At 52.9% G+C, this 18,073-nt stretch overlaps 2 protein-coding genes across 6 annotated transcripts; both read right to left on the bottom strand.

Annotated features, from left to right (window-relative positions):
- Nucleotides 1–3,006: 3,006 nt before the first annotated feature.
- Nucleotides 3,007–5,394, bottom strand: CD2BP2 (CD2 cytoplasmic tail binding protein 2). 5 transcript variants are annotated; one of them, XM_077141253.1, is made up of 7 exons: nucleotides 5,315–5,394; nucleotides 4,672–4,773; nucleotides 4,345–4,474; nucleotides 4,064–4,221; nucleotides 3,527–3,959; nucleotides 3,339–3,445; nucleotides 3,007–3,269 (listed from the first exon to the last, which is right to left on the bottom strand). In XM_077141253.1, exons 2-7 carry the CDS (start codon nucleotides 4,747–4,749, stop codon nucleotides 3,138–3,140), a joined length of 1,038 nt encoding a protein of 345 aa, XP_076997368.1. In that variant the 5' UTR covers nucleotides 4,750–4,773; nucleotides 5,315–5,394; the 3' UTR covers nucleotides 3,007–3,137. The 5 variants fall into 5 exon arrangements, with proteins under 5 accessions (XP_076997368.1, XP_076997367.1, XP_076997371.1 ...); XM_077141252.1 differs by having other exon boundaries at nucleotides 5,301–5,382; XM_077141256.1 differs by having other exon boundaries at nucleotides 3,007–3,248; nucleotides 5,301–5,382.
- Nucleotides 5,395–7,109: 1,715 nt separating this feature from the next.
- Nucleotides 7,110–17,594, bottom strand: TBC1D10B (TBC1 domain family member 10B). Its single transcript, XM_077141249.1, has 9 exons — nucleotides 16,633–17,594; nucleotides 13,716–13,815; nucleotides 13,307–13,414; nucleotides 13,105–13,211; nucleotides 9,828–9,942; nucleotides 9,633–9,698; nucleotides 9,250–9,439; nucleotides 8,746–8,900; nucleotides 7,110–8,656 (listed from the first exon to the last, which is right to left on the bottom strand). Exons 1-9 carry the CDS (start codon nucleotides 17,577–17,579, stop codon nucleotides 7,988–7,990), a joined length of 2,457 nt encoding a protein of 818 aa, XP_076997364.1. The 5' UTR covers nucleotides 17,580–17,594; the 3' UTR covers nucleotides 7,110–7,987.
- Nucleotides 17,595–18,073: the final 479 nt, after the last annotated feature.

Raw genomic sequence — 18,073 nt, 5'->3', positions numbered from 1 at the left:
CCATTTCATAAAGGTAGAATAATCCCTGTTCAATACTGTATGTTTGAAACTGTAATGAGATCATCTCCCTAGGTGATGTGATTTAGTCAAGAATGGTTGTTAAACTGGATTAGGAGACAACATGTCTCCACCCATTTGAGTGGGTCTTGATTAGTTTCTGAAGTCCTATAAAAGAGGAAACATTTTGGAGAATGAGAGATTCAGAGCAAGCAGCACTATGAAGCAGAGAGTCCACCGGCTGGTGACCGTTGGAGATGAAGAGGGAGAGTGCCTCCCGGGTAGCTTCGTGGAACCGGAAGCCAGGAGAGGAAGCTGGCTGCCGTGTTTGCCATATGCCCTTCCAGTCGAGAAACAAACTGTGACTGTGTTCGCCATGTGCCTTTCCAGGTACTTCATCGGCCTTCTTGAGCCAAGGTGTCTTTTCCTGGATGCTTTTGATTGGACATTTCTATAGACTTGTTTTGATTGGAACATTTTCTCGGCCTTGGAACTGTAAACTGGCAACTTATTAAATTCCCCCTTTAAAAAGCCATTCCATTTCCGGTATGTTGCATTCCGGCAGCTAGTAAACTAGAACATATACTTAAAACAACGTTATTCGTTCCTTGTGACAAATGTACCATTGTAACGTAAGACATTCACAGCAGGGGAAATTGGGTGAAAGAACTGTGATCTTTGCAGCTTTTCTACAAATCTATAAAACTATTTTAACATATAAAAAACTTAAGTACAGACTAGAGAAAGGGAGTAAATTCTTGGTGATGCTCATGAAGGGAAGAGGCACTCAGCTGGACAGAGTATCTGTTTCCTATAGCTGCTGTAACAATTATCACAAACTCGGTCGTTTTAAACACCAGATTTATCATCAGTTCTGGAGGTCAGAAGTCTGAAAAGATTTTAACTGGGCTAAATTGTGTGGGCAGGGCTGCACTTCTCTGTGGAGTCCCGTGAGGAGAATCTGTGTTCTTGCCTTGTCCAGCTTCTACAGGCCTCTCACATTCCTTGGCTCATGGCACCTTCCTCCATCTTCAATGCCAGCAGCACAGCATCTTCAAATCACTCACTGACACTCCTGCCTCCCTCTTTCCCTTGTAAGGACCCTTGCGATTATATGGGGTCCTCCCAGATAATCCAGGACCATCTCCCCATCCCAGGATCCTTAACCTAATTGCATCTACAAAGTTCCTTCCACATAAAGCGGTATGTACAACTTCTAGGCTTTAAGTTATGGACATCTGAGGGACGGGGACATCCTCGTGCCTGCCACAGATGTCATCAGTGAGGTGGACACTGGAGGAGGCTGTGCAGGGAAGGTGAGGTCAGTTTCCCATAGGTTGAAGCATGTGCAGGATACCCAGGGGAGACTGCTCCCTTGATTGTCATCCACTCACCAATTCACCAGACATTCACTAAGGAACTCCTCTGTGACCGTTGCTGAGGATATAAAGGTGAGCACTTAGTGTCACTGGTTCTAAAACTATCTTTCTACTTTTGAACATCAGGATGCATCATTTTAATCAATGTTATCTTAAAACCGTAATTGGCAGGTTTCTTTTCTTTCCTGACACCTAAAGTTATGTGCATCTTATAACTGATGGCATCTTGAAGTCAATGCAATTCAAGACTGGGCTGGCACCAGAGTGGCCTAACTGCTGGAGAGTTGGAGGCCTCCCTAGATCATGAAGTCCTCCCACCCCACCCCTCAGGCTTTTCTCATTTCCAGGCCAGCTCCTTCCACCCTGGAGCTGAGTCCTTGTATGAGACTCTTTGTCTCGACTAGAGCCCTGGCCACACACATGCTCAGTTCTACTGCCACAGCAAGGTCCAGGAACTGGCCCCTCTCCTGTCTCCCTATGTGTAACCTCAGTCTTAGGCCCAGTGGTTCTCCACTGGCTGCACATCGGAAACATCAGGGAAGTTTTAAAACCCCCTTAGGCCCAGGCCACAGCCTAGACTAATTCAATCGGGATCTCTGAGCAGAAGTTTTCTTACAGTTCCAGGTGAGTCCCACAGGCAGCCAGTGGGCAGCCAACGTGGAAAAGTGGAGGAACAAGTGAAGAGAGGCCCAAAGAGGGGGGGGATGGGTGGGTCCAGACTACACAATTATACCTATCTTTCCCCCCACACCCACAAGCTCTGAATTCCTGGAAGACCAATCAGTTCAGTCATCTCAGTTCCCTCAAATACCAGGCACACTGTGGAAGCCTAGGAAATGTAAACCACAGAGCCTCAAAGGCCAGGCAGAAAAGGCCCAGTATCAAAAACAGATCTGGGAAGGGAGTCCATGGGGTCTGGGCTGGCCTTCTGTTTTGCTGTGTGACCTCCAGTGAGTCACTGACCCTCTCTGGGCCTGTATGATGCATGGTTGCCCCAGGTGGCCTTAAAGGGCCCTTCAAGTGCCAATTACCGAGTCTGCATTTCACCCAAGAACAACAAGGAGTCTTAGGAACTGGTGAAAGGGATAGAAGAGGAGCCAAAATATGAAAACATACTGGCTCTGAAGATCTTAGAGGTCTTAGATAATATTGACTTACACAACCTGTTTCTGTCCGACTTCTAAGGAGCTTGAGAGAGTGGGGAGCCAGTGAGGAAGATGCTTCCTGCTCACTCCCAAAAGGATCACAAAATCTACCAGATGTCCCAGCCATTCAAGGCCTAATATTTCCACTCCTGGGGCTCTATCTCCTGCTGGCTGTGAGAACTGAGACTCTAATGTCCTGAAGGCCAAAGTCCTATGAAGAGCAAAACAGGAACTAACAGAGGAGCCTGGAGGGTGAGTGATGGGATTTTCAGATGGCAGAGTCCAGGTGGGGAGGCCACGGACATTTGACAGGCCCTGGATCTGCTCCACAAGAGTGGTAAACAAAGATGAGGTGATTGGAGAGAACACAGAGAAACTTCCAAGGAGTAACTTCATGGGAGGCAATACTCAAGGACTGAGGTGACTCCATAGGGGCTGTGGAAGAGGCCCCCTGCTTCTGGTCACCAGCAGAGCCAAGGCCCCAATACACAACTAAAGGCATTTATTGGGAAAAGGAAACTGAGAGGTGGCCCTCAATGTCCTCACTGCCTGAGGCAGTTGGGGCCAATTTAGAGTCCAGGAAGGAAGGGGCCAGTATCCTGGGCCCGCAATGGGCTCAGGTGTAGAGGTCAAAGTCAATGCGTTTGGAGTTGTAGAACTGACCACCAGGGGGGTCCAGCTTCCGGCAATATACACCATCCGAGAAGTAGCCTTCATTCACCCAGGTCTGCAGGGAGAGAGGGCAGAGCTGGGGGAGGACTGGAAGCAGGGGGAAGGGTAAGGGAGACAAGGCAGAACAAAGCAGAAAGGAGCTTACCTGCATCTGGGTGCTGGTAAAAGGCCCATAGAGCTCAGCATCCCCTGTGTTCTCCCACTTATATTCCCACATCACTTCCGCCAGACCATCCCCAAGTGACTCTGCTTCTAAAACAAGAGACAAAGCCATTTGGGCCTCAGTTGCCCTTCCCCTGCCCACAACCTTCCTTTTCTGCCCTCTACACTTACCTCTCTGGACAGCGGTTGGCGTCTCCAGCTCCCTCTCTGCCACTTCCTCAGCGAACATGTCCAGAGTGGGTGGGGGTGTAGGATCATGAGACCCCTGGGTCCGGCACCCTAGCCCCTTCAGTCGCATGGCCAACCGTTCCCGAGTCTCCTGATACACACCAAGGTTGCCCCGGGCCACCATCTGGTCAGCCAATCCCGAAAGTCGATCCAGGCGCTGGGGGGAGCTGGGCCGCCCAGGACCCTTGCTGCCCCCTTTGCCTCCTCCTCGGGCTCCCAGGCGCCTCAATGCTCCAGCAACTGTCTCCCTTGGCAGCAGCAGCTCCAGAAGGCCCTCCAGGAGGGCTTGGGCACTCATCGGTGTCTGGCCCAGACTGTCCTCCTCCTCTGAATCTGAGGCCTGGCGCTGATCAGGTGGTCGCTCCCGGATCTTTACCTGTAATTGAAGACAAAGGACTTACTTCCTACAAACTGCCAGAAGGCCCCAGGTCCAGCACCCACTGCCCCCAGGCCACAGACATGCCATCCCCTGGGCCACACCCAGTCAATGTTGTCCAGCCAGCTGTCTCGGATCTGAGCATCCCGGTTCAGGAAGTAGTTGCCATCTGCATCAAAGTGGCCTTCCTCCATCTCTTCCTGCAGGTTGAAGGGCGTGATTCGCACACCCCCCTCGCTGGGGAGTGTGGCTGCTTCCTGACCTGAACCAAAGACATAGACTCTCTATGTGAGGCAAAAAAGAGACAAGAATCTCCCTTGCCCCACAACTCAGAAGCCCCTCCTTGTCCCTCCAGTTGAGAGTCAAATTTTGGGGTATGGCTCACCTTCCACATCCTCTGAGGCCAGGATGTCATATTTGCGGGACCCCTCCTCGTCGTCATCCTCCTCATCACTGTCCAAAGAGTGTTTGCCTTTGAAGCGGCTCCCAGGGCCCCCAGCCACAGGGTCCACCATCTGTATACAGGTGAGAGATGAAGGTTACTGGCTGCTCCCCAAAACATTGACCCAAACTGAAAATCCTCCAAACCCACTCCTAAAACAATATGGAAAAGCCAACCCTCCAACATCTTTGTCCCACCAACTTCCTTCCTCTTCAGGCTTTTGCCTCCTCTCTACTAGTCCCCCAGAACGCAGGAGTCTGGTCCCCTCACCTTCTTCTTGGGGGCAATCATTTCATCCTCATCATTTTCATCCCCCACGCCCTGGAAGGTCACTTTCCTCTTTGGCATGACGGAACGGTGGGATCCCCTAAGCTGTGCCGAGAAGAGTGGAGAATTAGAGATCTGGGCGAGGTGGAGACTAGCCACCAGAGGGCCCCTGGCACAGCAAATTTTTCTTCCGGTACATGCCAGGTCCAGTTCGGGAGGCGAGGGAGCATTAGAGTCAGGAGCCAAAAGCGGAGCTGGCAGACAGTCGACCTCAGGGGTTTGGTCTGGCATTCAAGAACGTGGCTGAAGCAGGGACTGTAAAGGATTTTCCCATGGCCACCGTCGGTACCCCCATTTTTGACCAAAGGAGAGAGCTTCCCCCATGTGACCACCCTCATCCCCAAGCCCCGCAGGCCACAGCGAAACAGGGCTCCGCGGGTTACACCGCAACCCCCTCCCGCCGCCCAGTTTCCAGAGACCGCGGGGCCCGCGCGGACTCAGGACCTGGAGTCCGGGCCTCTCTGCTCCTTCTTACGCCGAACTCCCAATTCCGCGGGGCAACCCCTAACTATCCTGGGGTACGAATACAAATTAGAGGGACGGCAAGCATACGAGGATCCCAGGAAACCCACCCGCGCGCGATCACCTGGGGCTCCAGGGGAGGAGGGGAACGAAAGCAAGAAGGCTGTCGCTAGAGTTACATCCGGGGCACCCGGGCGCCACTACCCGGAAGAGAAATGCGGAAGGCGCCAAAGAAAGCCGGAAGTGGCTTCACTGCGTTTACACTAACTGGAAGAGCGGGCGGAAGTACTCAGGGAAAGAGGGAAGACACCCACCGCGAGAGGTGACGTGAGCTGCGTGGGGAGGCCATAGCAAGAAAAGAGGATATATGGATGCCTGATCATACCAGAGAGGTGGCAGCAAGTGGTTTCGATTCCGTAAGACAGCAGTTGAGGCTCTGGGGAAAGTGGAGTCCACTCGGTTTAAGAGGGCGCCAGGGGTCTGGATAGAGGGGCAAAGTCCAAGCAGAATCAACGATTCCTGCCCTAGTTTTTCTTTCCAGTGTTCGAGTCACCCTTCCTACAGGGCTGGCCAAGGGTTCTGCGCCCTCATCATTTCTGAGAAATTCTCCCTTCCTACTCAGAGCGTCTAATATTCTGCCATCTTCTTTCATAGCCTGGGAGGAGTGGCTTTACTCTTTTTCCCGTCGAGAGGAAGCCCGGCTCTTCAGATGATGCGCCTCGGGGGCCCTTGACCACACTTTGGTTTCAGAACCCAGTTCCCTTTAGGACCCATTTGCCCCATGCCCCGCCCCAGGATGAGCTCCTAGTTTCCAGGTCGGAAAGCCAACTCAGTGGGACCAGTGCGCAGTATCCAGGCCCCAGGCCCCTCGAACCCTGCTGTCAGGTAGGCATGAAAAAGGGTAGCAGCATGTGTCTGAAACTACAGCCACAGGATAAAGCTTCCCCTTTACCAAACAAGGCCCCAACCTGTGGTGCCTTATGCAGGTGATGAGTCTTGGCCAGTGCTGAGAAGCTGGGGTTGGAAAGAGGGAAAAGGCCCCCAGCTCTTGTGGACATTCAGAGCCTGAATCCCACTAGGCCAGGCCAGGCCCAGAAAGAGCCCACTGGAGCCAGAGGGTAGCATGGAGGGGCGGGCAGGGAAATCTGCTGGCCCACCCCTCCTCTGCCTGCCCCAGTATTTCCTCCCAGTTTGGATCACATGAACCTCTACAAAAAGTGCTTAGTTTTTTTACATGGGTACAGAGCACACCCCAGATCAGGACATCTTACTGAAGAAGAGGGTCTGAAATACCAGCTACCAGGAATACTGGTTTATCTTCTGGGGAAACCTCTTCTATTTGGAGCACCAGGTGGATCACCTAGTCTCATCTTGCTGGAAAACTGCCAGGTGGAGCTGTCTATCCTGACCCCTGGGGCAAAAGGCACAGGATGGGAGGATCTACAAGTTGGCCACAGAAAACCAACAGGGTCTGAACGCCTGGCTGTGGGCACTGGCAAGCTGAAGGCAACTGGCTACACCTGCTACCTGGTCTGGAGGCCCAGTACTAGGAGCTGTACCAGGCAGCTGGCTACCAGCCCAACCCATCCCCAGAGGACTATGGCTCCCTAGTCACCCTCAGTGCCCCCTCTGGCTTCTAGGAGCTTTATGAGTGCTTTGGGAAGGAGATCTGGATGCTGCAGGTGGCACAAAGAGGGCTCCAGGAAGCCAGTGTCAATGGAAGCAGCAGATGCCAGGCAAGGCTGGGCAAGAGCTCAACCAATGTTTGTTAAGAAGTGACTGAGAGACGGACCAAAGGCCAAGAAATACCTGCAATAATCAGCAGACTGCTTCAATACAAACCCAGGTCCTGGCTTCCCTCTTCCTCCCTACTTCATACCCCATCCTTCCTCACCCAAATAACAAGGCACGAGACAGGCCCAGGTACAACAGCAGATTCTTTTCCGGTTCCTTAAAGCGCCGCACAGGGCAGAGACAGGGACAGGAGAAGAGAATGTAAACATGGGTCCCACCCTCTGGAGCTCAAGGAAAGACCCCTTACTCAGTTAGGGGCTGGAGGGTTGGAAGGAAACAAGGTGAAAGGTGGGAGGCCCTGGTGAGAAAAAGCAGGGGAGGCCTGAGAATACAGAGGAAAGTGGGTGAGGAAGAGGAAGCACAGAAGGGCAGTGGAAGGGGAAGTGGGGGGACATTTCCTATTCCGGTGTATGTCCCTTAAATTAATGGGTACAATAGCATTGTGGAAGGAAAACCAAAGGACAGAAGACAGAGCAAGTGCCCCTACCCCAGGCTGGCTTGGCCCTCAGTACATAATTACAGCACATAGATGTCCAGAAGTAGAGTGATGAAAACCTTGGCCCCCAGCCAGGAAGTGGGGCAGACAGGCAGGACTGAAGGAGGGAGACTCTAGCTCCACCTCATGGATAAGAGGGCAAGAGTCTGAAAATCACTTACTCCCATTGCCAAGAGTCACCACTGGTGACAAGAGGTCAACCAGGACCGTACCTGGGAGGGGATCCCAGAAGCAGTTGGGGCAGGAGTAAAAGACCCAGGCTGGGCCTAACTGCAGGTGAGGGACACCAAGACTTGTCCATGGCTGTCCCAGGGAAACACAGCTGCCCCATATAATGCGACTGTCTTGACCGTGTAGGAGCAGCAGATGGCAAAGAGACAAGGAATCAAGCCACTTTCCCAAGAGGGAGAGATGGCCTGCTATGGGAGCTAGGGACAGCACCCCAGGCCAGGCCTGCTCTTGGCTAAGGGGAGAAGGGGGCCATGCAGTTCAGCCCCAGGGGAGAAGTCAGAAGTAAGCGTCCTGCTGGACCTCAGCTGCTGAGGACTTATCCCCGCCATCCTGAGGGGCTGGGGGCCCATCTGCCTTTCGACGCAGTGAAAGCTTCCGGCCTTGGGCCTTCTTCTCCTGCTTCTGCCGCTCCTTTTCCTGCTTCTGCCGCTCCTTCTCCTGCTTCTGCTGTTCTTTTTCCTGCTCTTTTTCCCACTTCTGCCGCTCCTTCTCCTGCTTCTCCCGTTCTTTCTCTTGCTTCTGCCGCTCCTTCTCACGCTCTTTTTCTTGTTTCTGCCTCTCCTTCTCCTGCTTCCGAGTCTCCTTGCTGGAACCCAAAGGGGTGCTGTTGCCAGTAGGTGAGGGAAGGGATGGGTGCAGTCCCTCAGCGGTGACCACAGGCCCTGGGGCAGGCCCAGCACTGGCCCTGCGGACAGGAGGGGGCGGGGAGGGGGGGGCCCCACTGGCTGCACGGGTGCCTCGGCTCTTGAGGCCAGGGAGGCTGAGGAGGCTGGAAGAGGGGCCCAGGGGTGGCTGCTGCCGCCGGCGCTCCTCGTGGATGGCCCGAGAGCCATGCAGCCGCCGTGAGGGACGATACTGCAGCTCTCCCCGAGTTTCTCGCCACTTCTTGAGCTGGGTTGTATTTTCCCGCTCAATCAGTGTCTCTGTCACTGGGAGGTTGGTCACCTAGATGGAGAGGAAATGGGTACAAGAATGAATATGAGGTGTGGGGATGGGCCAAAGCAGGTGTGAGGTGTGCTGAGGTCAAAGCCTACCTCGTGCACCAGAAAGTCCTCCTGCATGCACTGCTGGGGTAGGTTGCGTAGCTGCTCCATGGTCTCATACATGCCTTGGCAGGAACGCAGCTTCTCCACCGAGCCCAGCGTGTGCCGCAGCAGCACCAGGGCCACTCGGAAGATGATCTTGACGCCTGCAGGGTCAAGGAGAAGAATATGGGGGGATCAGGCCTGGGATTTTGGCCTGTCCCATTTAGAAGGGACTTACAGCTCCCATCTCTCCTACTGCCCACCTCACAGGTAAGGAAATTGAGGTCCTGGGAAGGGAAATTAGTTGCCTCATTTCTTGTGCCTGAGAGGGAGAGCAGGCCGTGGTCCATGGCAGAACCAAGAGCAGGCTTTGGTTTCTCTAGCCCTTGAGCTGCTTACAGCAAAGTTCAACAAGTACCTTTAGTCAGGGGGGCACCAGAAATGCGGCAGAGCCCTATGACAATCACTGTGGAAATCCAAGTCCCCTCATGGCCTGGGTGGCCACAGAAGTACCTTCACAGAAAAACATGTCCCAGACGCGCAGCACTGAAGCCCAGGGCAGGGTGCGGGCAAAGATGCACATGAACCACTCTGTCATGTAGAGCACAGGGTCAATGCGCTGTCGCCGCAGGTGCCGGTGTGCCAGTGGGGAGGCCCGGCGCAACAATGCAAAAAAGATCTCTCCGTCCAGCTGAATGGCCTCCTGGAGGTGGGATATGCCATGAGAAGAGGGTCTGGCCTGATGCAGCCCCCTTAGGGTGGAACTGGCCCTGGTAGTGAACCCTCACCTCAGGGAGGAAAAGCCCAGAGGAGAGGGATGGAAGGGCCAGGGTGGGACAGGACCTCCTTGCAGCCTTGGGGAAAAGTCATAGCCCCAGGTACCCCTAGATACTCACCAGCCCTGCACTGTAATAGCCAGGGAGGTACTTGTCACAGATCTGCACCAGGCACCAAAAGGCTTGCTGAGAAGGGCAAGAACAAGGAGGGCGGGATGGGGTCTGAGGAATGTAAAGTAGGGAGTTCCCTCCCCCCTCATCACCATTGCAGACCAACATCCTGCCACCCCCCGACCAGGACCAGTGTCTACTGACCTCAGCGGGCATGTGCATGAGCAGCACTGCAGCCACGGGGGCCTGGGCTTGGCAGTAGCCCTCGTCAGGCCGGTAGATGGTGTAGGCCTTGAGGATGCGATACAGATCCTGCTGCCTGTGGGGGAGAGGGAGATGGGAGGACCATCATGGGAGCTGGGAGCTCTCTGCCTCCAGCAGCCCCAGCCCAGCCCCAGATTAACCTCAGCATTTCACTCCGCCCCCAACTGCTTCCTAGTCCTGCCTTTGAAGTCCTTGCCAAAGGTTGAGACCACCAACAAAGCATTCCAGGCTCCAGCCCCCAACCCTCGGCTGCACACCCACATGCTCCCTACCCATTCCCCAGCACAGGCTGTGCTTTTTTTCCCTCCCAGTCTTTGTCCCTGCCTCCCTCCCTCATCCCATAAACCTTCAAGGTCATCTACTCCAGGAAGCTTTCGTATCTGCAGCATAGGTCCTCCCCTAGCACTTCTGGGTGCCTTTATCCCCCCTAAGCAGGCTTCTTCCAGGACAGGACACACAATTGTCTGTCTCACTGGATTTCATCGGGTCCCCCTCACATGTCCCATGGGCCCTGGTTTGTGAAGGTTTGGAAACCAGCTGTGCCACAGACCTTCCTCTTATCTTTCTGCATCCCAAAGAATAAGATCCCTGCCCTAGACCTGCTCCTCTTCCTTGAGGTTGCCCACAGGTATATCTGGAACTTCTATCTACTTAGCCCTCAAGTTAGAAAATGGAGTCATCCTCACTCCCCAAAGCTAATCATCACAGCCTAGCAACCCTATATTCTGAATTTCATTCTTATCCGTTCCCTCTTCTCCACCTTCATAGCCACTTCCCTCCTACCCAGACAAAAGTATGACCTCCAAGATCTCCCCACTGCCTCCAGCTTACAGAATTCCTGCACTACTGCTACAATAGGGTTTCACAGAAGTCAGTCGTTCAGATGTCATCTTCTTCCTTTGTGCTTTATCTGCAAACCACCTCTACTATTATTTGCTTAATAGTTTTTCTTCACTTTGCAATAGCATCCATGAAATGACAGGTTTGATATGCTAGTTGCTCTATCTAATACATATTGAAATAAATAACGTTTTTATATGTCCTCTAAATGTTCCCTGCCTGCTTCTGTGCCCCGCCTTCTCCCAGCTACAGGCAAGCTGCTTGTGGGCCAGGCTAACGGGAACTGGCTCCCATCCTCTCAGCCACACAAGGGCAGCGCTCCAGCAATCCTCCCATCTCTCCTGAGCCATCAATCTTTCCCTCTCTACCAGACCAATCTCATCAGTGTACCAATAGATTATTTCTTCTAGCTTAAGAAAAAGAAAGTCATCTCTTAATATCATCACCCCTCTGCGCCCTCCAAATACCACACCATTTATTTCCTTTCCTGTGGAGTAAAATGTCTCCAGAGTATAGACTAACTGTCTTCAATATGTTTGCCCCTGTCCTCCAGTCAGGCTTTTACCTAGTACACACAAAACTGCTTTTACTGAAGTCACCAATGACTTCCTGAGGTCAGCTTTCCAGCTTTATTTTATGTGAACCCTCAGCAGCATCTCACACAGCTGATCCTCGGAAGCCCTCTTAACTTTGCCTCCAGGAATCACCCTCTCCTGGTTTTCCTCCTACCTCTCCAACTTCTCCTCCCTGTTTCTCATTTTCCCATCCTCTAAATGCTGTGGGACACAGCAGAGCTTTAATCCTTGGACATCTTCCCTTTTTATCTGCACTTGCTGCTGTGGAGATCTCATCCAGTCCCATGGCTGGATTTAGTCCTATTTATAGGCTAACTCCCAGTTTCCAATATATCTTCCTGAAATCCAAATTCTTGTACATCATAATACAACTTCCTTGACATCTCCATCTGGATGTCCAATAGGCATTTCAAACCGAACGTTCCAAAACAGAGCTCCCAAAATACCCCTCAAATTATCTTCCCCCCATCCCCCCCTTCCGTATCAGTACACAGCAACTCCATTCTTCTAGATTCTCAGGCCATAAAGCTCAACTCCTTTCTCTTGAATCTGAAGATTCTTTTGACTCTTTCAACAAAATGTATCCAGAATCCAAGCACTTCTCCTCAGACTTCCACTGCTACCATCCTTGTCCAATCTATCACCATTTCTCTCCTGATAATGAAAATAATCAGTCTCTTAACTGATCTCTCTCCTTCTGCCCTTTTGAAATAGAAGTCACCCCTCTGCCCTAAAACCCCACAAAGGCTTCCAGTCTTAGAGTAAAAGCAAAATGTTTCCAACAGCCTGCAAGTCTTTTTTCTCATGCAGCTCCCATTACCTCTCTCTGACCTCATATCCTCCTCCACTTCCTATCACTCATTCTCCCTCAGCCACACTAGCTTCCTCCTGGTACCCAGACTACACCAGGCACATTCTCACCTCAGGGTCTTTGCACTTGTGGTTCCATCTGCCTGGAACACTCTTCCTGACAGATATGGCTCCCTCCCACACCTACTTCAGGTCTCTGCACAGATGTCACCCTTTAAGTGAAGCCTGCCCTAGCCCTTGCTGTCTAAAATTCCAACCCCACCCCCATTTACATTCCCTGTCACCTTTATTGCATTAAACTGCTTTTTAATACCACCATTTCATATACAGCATGCTTTCCTTCTTTATCTTATTTATTACTTATCCCCAGCTCTAGGTAGGTAGAGCTCTTGCTCTAGAGGGCAGGAGTTTTTGTCTTTTTGTTCACTGCTGTCATTTGTGACTAGAACAATGCCTAGCAGATAGCAGACCCTCAATACATATTTATTTAAAGGATGAACTTTGTGATAAAAAATGTTCATCTGGGAACCTCCAGGGATCTTCTTGCATACTGCAGGAGCTGGGCCTGCAGAACAAAATCCGTATGCCCTGGCACAGAATTTAAGGGCCCTCAGTGATTTCACTCCAAACTTCTTTTCCAGCAACAGCCCTACACCACCCCACTGCCCAGACACAGCTTACAAAACTCCCCATCCAGGAAAAACCTGCCCCCTGCTATAGCTCACATTTATGCAAGTTTTTCCACAAGCCCTTGATGTGTTCCCACCACCCCCGACAAACACCCAGAGTTGGAGTCTCTCTCCTGAGGGTGGTCCCTCAGCTCCCAAGACAGTTCCTTCAATAGAGCTCGACACTCAATTCATTAAAGATTACTCTCCTAGAATCCCTGTAGGGCTGGGTTAAAAGAATCCTTGCTTTTAACCAAGGCCTATATCTATCTGGAGTCTTTAACAAATGTTTGCTGACTGACCCACAAGGTATGGTCTCCTTACCCATGTCCCCCTCGGGCGGCAAACATCTCATGGAAAGGGAACTGGCGGTGCAGATCCTTCTCAATAACATCCAACCACTTGGGGTCCCCAGGAGCCCGTTCCAGTTCCTGTGGTGGACGGCAGGGATTACCTCAGGATCTGGAGGGACTGACACCACTTACAAAGATGGGCCATGTACAACTATACCCAAGGGTACACGCACCTCAAACTTGCCCGGGTTTTGCTCCAGGAGTTCCTTGCTATTGGATAGGTACTGCCAGGCTTTGGCCCTGAGGGAGGAGGGGATCCCCTTCCGGCAGCGCAGCTTCACCTACGGCAAAGTGGCAGGCAGGGGAACCACTTCAAGAGCTGGCACAGCATCAGAGCTAACCCCAGCAGATCTCAGTTCCCCAGAGACACTCATCCCACATCTCACATAGGCTTGACTCCACTGAACATGCCTGGCCTGCTGTCTTTAGAGCTATTCCTCTCCCCCCAAGCCCAGGTACCACTTGCTTCAACATAGTCCAGAGGGCAGACACCACCCACATCACATCCCCGCAGCATATGGGCCCTGACGCCCCATCCCCCACCTCATCCATCACCCTGCCCGCCTTTCAACCTTCTCAAACCTTCTGGAAACGCCGTGACAACCACTTATCCCAGTTACTGAACATCTCCAGCCACTTAAGCTCCCGTTGCCGAGCCACGTCCACAGGAATGGAGCTCTCTCTGCAGGATGGGGGTGCATAAAAGGGGTCAGTAGCAGTACACAACCTGGATTGCTGGGGAAACTGAGGCAAGTCACCTTCCCAGGCTCAATTGAGAAACTGGACATAAAAGCATTTTGTGGTCTAGCAAAAAACCAGGATGTCTGGTTACTAGGCCATCCAAGAGCTTATTCAGTTCATCATACTAAAAGGGCTTCCTTCCCGGCTGAATCACTATATAGAGGTTTATGTTCAAATTCACTTCTGACACATCCAAGTTTAAAGGATAACTGAAAGCTAAACTTTGAGTTAGACCAGATCTAAGTCTAAGCATTCCCACTTATTCGTTGTGTGACCTTGGGCAAGTCATTTGATTTCTCTAAGCCTCAGTTTCCTCATCTGCGAGATGGAGAGAATTAACAGTACCTACCTGAAGGGGTTTGTTGTGAGGTCACTATGGGATAACACAGCAGGGGCACAGTAAGCAATAGCAATTATTAACCATAAAATACAATACAAAAAAAGAGTATAATACAGAACCAAAACACTTCTCTGTCTCCTTGGAAGCAACTGTCTGAGTATACTCCTGTCAGACATTTGAGACCCCCTGGGCCATCTACAACTCCCTCTATCTCCTCCTCTCTGAAATCACCTCCAGATTCCCAGGTAATATAAAGCTCTCCTTGCCCTGTTTGTCCCATGTCAAAATTTCACACTAAAAGTGCCCCATTAGTTTTGAAACAGTTATTTGTATGTACCAGAACCAGGAAGTAAGTAGAATGGAAAAAAAGAGCTTAGGTTTTAGAAATTAGACAGGCCTGGGTCAAAATCCCAGTTCTTTCTCTTAGAAGTTGGAGAACATTGGCAAGTGATAACCTAATTCTCTGCCTCATTTGTAAAATAAGGATGTCACCACCCACATCACAAATTTATGAGAGGACTATGGAGAAATAAAGGGCTGTTAAATAGAAAGGACTAGTTAAATGTTGATTTATTTTGTCCTACAAGTACCTTAACAGAGACCATCTCTAGTTCATCTCCATCATAAGTCAGTTCCAAACTCTACAAAGGGCAGATACCTCTCCTACCATCAAGAAGGCCACAGTTCAGCAGGGGAGATAACCGCAATGTGGTGTAGGAAATGCAATGTCAAAGATGCACAGAAGAGGCACCTAATTGGAGTGGGGGCAGTGGCTATCAGGGAAGGCTTCCTATAGGAGGGGACATCTGAGCTAAGCCATGAAGGATGAGTAGCACTTAGCAAGCAAAGGGAGAGAAAAGGGATTCCTGTCAGGCAAGACAGCTTGAGCATGAAGGGGGATGGGCTACAACCAGTTCATCAGGACCACAGCTCAATGTGTCTGGTAAGGGGCAGCAGGGGGAGAAGCAGAAAGCCTAGTGAAGCCAGATAACAAGGAACCTTGTGTGCAGGCTCAAGAGCTTGACCTTTATCCTGTGGGCAGTGGGATGCCGTGAAAATCTAAGGTGTGCCACTGTCAGTCTTGCCTCAGAGGTAGTTTCCTCCAGCATGAAGGAGGGATTTTAGAGGGGCAAAATTACAAGGCAGAGAAATGGCACCCAGCCCAGTGCCTGGCACAAGAAAAGCTCACCGAAATCTAATTCAGTCCAAGTTCCTTAGGGCAGTGTGGTATTGAGGAGCAGGTCTTTAGGGTCACACAGATCTAGGCTCAAATCCAGACTATCTGAAAGGGATAATTCACTTAACTGTTCTAACCCTTTTTCTTCATCTATAAATTAGGTACGACAATGCATCCTCAATACACGGGAAAACCCCAGGGTCAAACTTCGGTTGCTTTCCCCATATAGGACCACGGATGTAAATGCTCAATCAAGGTTTCCTGCTTTGTTTTTTGGAATTCTTAACCCTGCCTAGAATACCTTCCCCCAACACATAGCTGTAACCAAATCCAGCTCATTCTTGATTCAGATCAGCTTCAGCTGAGTCCCAGGCTTGGCAAAGGATTCCTCCCCCAGGCACTCACAAAAAACCCTGTGCTACTCTCCATCGGAAACCTAACATATGATGGAAACCAGGTATCAAGGCACGGTCTCTCCGTCTAAGCGATAATTTGCTCCTGAGAGCTCAGCACAAACCCTGGCTCTAGGGGCTCAGGGAATGCTGCAGATCGAACTGACTGGGGGTTAAAGGGCCACAGGACCCAGAGAGAGGGAAGGAAGAAGTCAGAGGCCAACACACCCCTACCTCAGGAGTGACTCAGGCCCCTGGAGGGAACTAGGAAAGAGTAAAGCCTGCTAGGGAGATTAGGAAATGGGGAAGAGGCCTCCCCCATCCTCTTTCCTTCATCAGTCTTCACTGTTTCACAGAGGGGTACTGCCTTCAGGATCTCCTCTCCATCAACCAGACTTCCCTATCTCACCAACCCAGCAAGCCCAGGGCTATGAGGAGGAAGGGTGCCTGCATCCTTCCCAGACTCTTTGCCCCTAAGGGACCAAAAGGCTCTACCAGGACCTCTGCCCAGCCACTCCTTCAGAACATCTCTGGCCTGGGGCTGGAGTTTAACATTAAGGAGGTGGGATGCCTTTAGGGATCATCTCATTCTACCCTCACTTCATCTTAAAGGACAAAACTAAAATATGGAAGTGGGGAAGCCGCTAGCTCAATAGCACACACACTCCAAAGTCAAGTGACTCCTGACTCCAGGTGGGAATCTCTAACATGCCAGTGCTAAAAGGTTCAGGATGCTCGGATCATGACAGGGATCACCTCCTGCTGCCAGAGTTCGGGAAAGGTGTATAGCACACCCCCCCCACCTGCCCCAACCTCTGCTACCCTGAGGCTGTCCCACTGGGTACTCACAGACTGCCTGAATACTGGCTGCCCCCAAGGAAGCCATATTTGTCCGTCTTGCGCAGGGCCAGTCCATTGATCTCCGAGTCTGAACCCATGGAGCTCACGTCATCTGCCAGGGACTCCAAGGTCCCAGACATGAGGCTCACAGAGTCCAAGTAGCTCAGGGTGTCCGGGGCCTGCCCTCGAGGCCCAGGGATGCCAGGTCCCAGGCTGGACGTGGAGCCCAGGTCCTGAAAACTGTCAGCAGGCTCCGGAGCTGGGGTCACTGTTACCACGGCCACCATAGTCTCATATGTCCCTGGAGGGCCTGTACCAGGTCCCGAGGAGTCTTCCGGAGTGTGTGCTGATGCTGTGGCTGCTGCTGCTCCATGTCCACTTGTCATATGTCCTGCTGTCGCTGCTGCAGCCCGTGAGGTCACTCCTGAGGCCACTGTGGTTCCCGGCTTGGGGGCAAGGGGAGGTTTGGCGGTCAAGGCCCCAGGAGCCGTTCTGGACGGGGTCCTGGTGGGGGTCGCTGTGGGGGTACCTGGTGCAGGGGCCGGTGAGGTTCGATCCTCCTCCGTTTTCGAAGAGTCTGCCCCTGGGGCCAAAGCCACCGTAGTCCCATCTCCTGCCATTGCTGCGGGCATGGGGGAATCCGGGCCAGAGGAGACATGCGCCGTCGGGGCTCCGTGCGAGGCCTCCCGAGTCAGCAGCACCACCGTATTGTCCTGGGCCACCAGGTCCGGAGACGGAGTTGGGTCGCGGGTCTGGATCGACCCCGGGATCCAGGCGGGTCGTGCCTCCCCGGGAACCACAAGGGTGACGGGGGCCGAGGTGGCCGTGGTCACTGGCGGCCCCGGAGCCACCACCACGACGGGCCCGGCCCGGGACCCCCGGGGCGGCGGCGAGGGGGCCGCGGGGGCACCATGACGGCGCGGCGGGGCCACCAGGGGCGCCGGGCCCGTCTCCATGGCCGCGTGCCGCCCCTCACATCGCCCCCGCCCGGGCGGCCGCAAAAGGCACCGCCCCTCAGGCGGCCCCGCGGCGCCCGCCGGGGAAGGCTGGAGGGCGAAGGGCGCTGCCCGGCGCGCGCCGGGGGCGGGGGCGGGGGCGGGGGCGGCGCACAGGCGGCCGCGGAGCTCCGCGGAGGCGGGGCAGGAGTCAGGGGGCGCCTGACGCCCGGGGCTCACTCGCGCCCTCCCGACCCCTCGCTCTCTCTCACCGCCTCCCCCCTCCCTCCCGCTTCAGGAGAGCTGCCGACCTGACGCCTGCGCACACGTCCCAGCGCCGGGCTAAGCGGCCAGCGTTTCGACGTTTCACGCCTGCGCGCAGGCCGTCCCCTCGCGCTCCTTTTTTCCTCCCGCCTAGTCAGAAGGTTTGGACCAATAACAGGGGAGAGGGAACTGGGTTTCTGCCAATCGCTGGAAGGATGGGTGGGGTTGGAGGTGAGAAAGGGGTGGGTAAT

The sequence above is a fragment of the Tamandua tetradactyla genome, chromosome 23 (genome assembly GCF_023851605.1).
Source record: "Tamandua tetradactyla isolate mTamTet1 chromosome 23, mTamTet1.pri, whole genome shotgun sequence".
In the NCBI taxonomy this organism is placed as follows: domain Eukaryota; kingdom Metazoa; phylum Chordata; class Mammalia; order Pilosa; family Myrmecophagidae; genus Tamandua; species Tamandua tetradactyla.
This window is presented reverse-complemented; position numbering and strand designations above follow the sequence as displayed.

Bases quoted from the DNA above. Each gene is read 5' to 3' on its own strand.
- CD2BP2 (XM_077141253.1), bottom strand. From the start codon at position 4,749: ATGCCAAAGAGGAAAGTGACCTTCCAGGGCGTGGGGGATGAAAATGAT. The intron at 3,446-3,526 runs GTAAGTGTAGAG...CTCTTGTTTTAG, and splicing joins GCCAACCGCTGTCCAGAGAG to AAGCAGAGTCACTTGGGGAT. The intron at 3,270-3,338 runs GTAAGCTCCTTT...GTCCTCCCCCAG, and splicing joins TTACCAGCACCCAGATGCAG to CTCTGCCCTCTCTCCCTGCA.
- TBC1D10B (XM_077141249.1), bottom strand. From the start codon at position 17,579: ATGGAGACGGGCCCGGCGCCCCTGGTGGCCCCGCCGCGCCGTCATGGT. The intron at 9,699-9,827 runs GTCAGTAGACAC...TGCCCTTCTCAG, and splicing joins TCATGCACATGCCCGCTGAG to CAAGCCTTTTGGTGCCTGGT. The intron at 8,657-8,745 runs GTAGGCTTTGAC...CTCTCCATCTAG, and splicing joins AGGACTTTCTGGTGCACGAG to GTGACCAACCTCCCAGTGAC.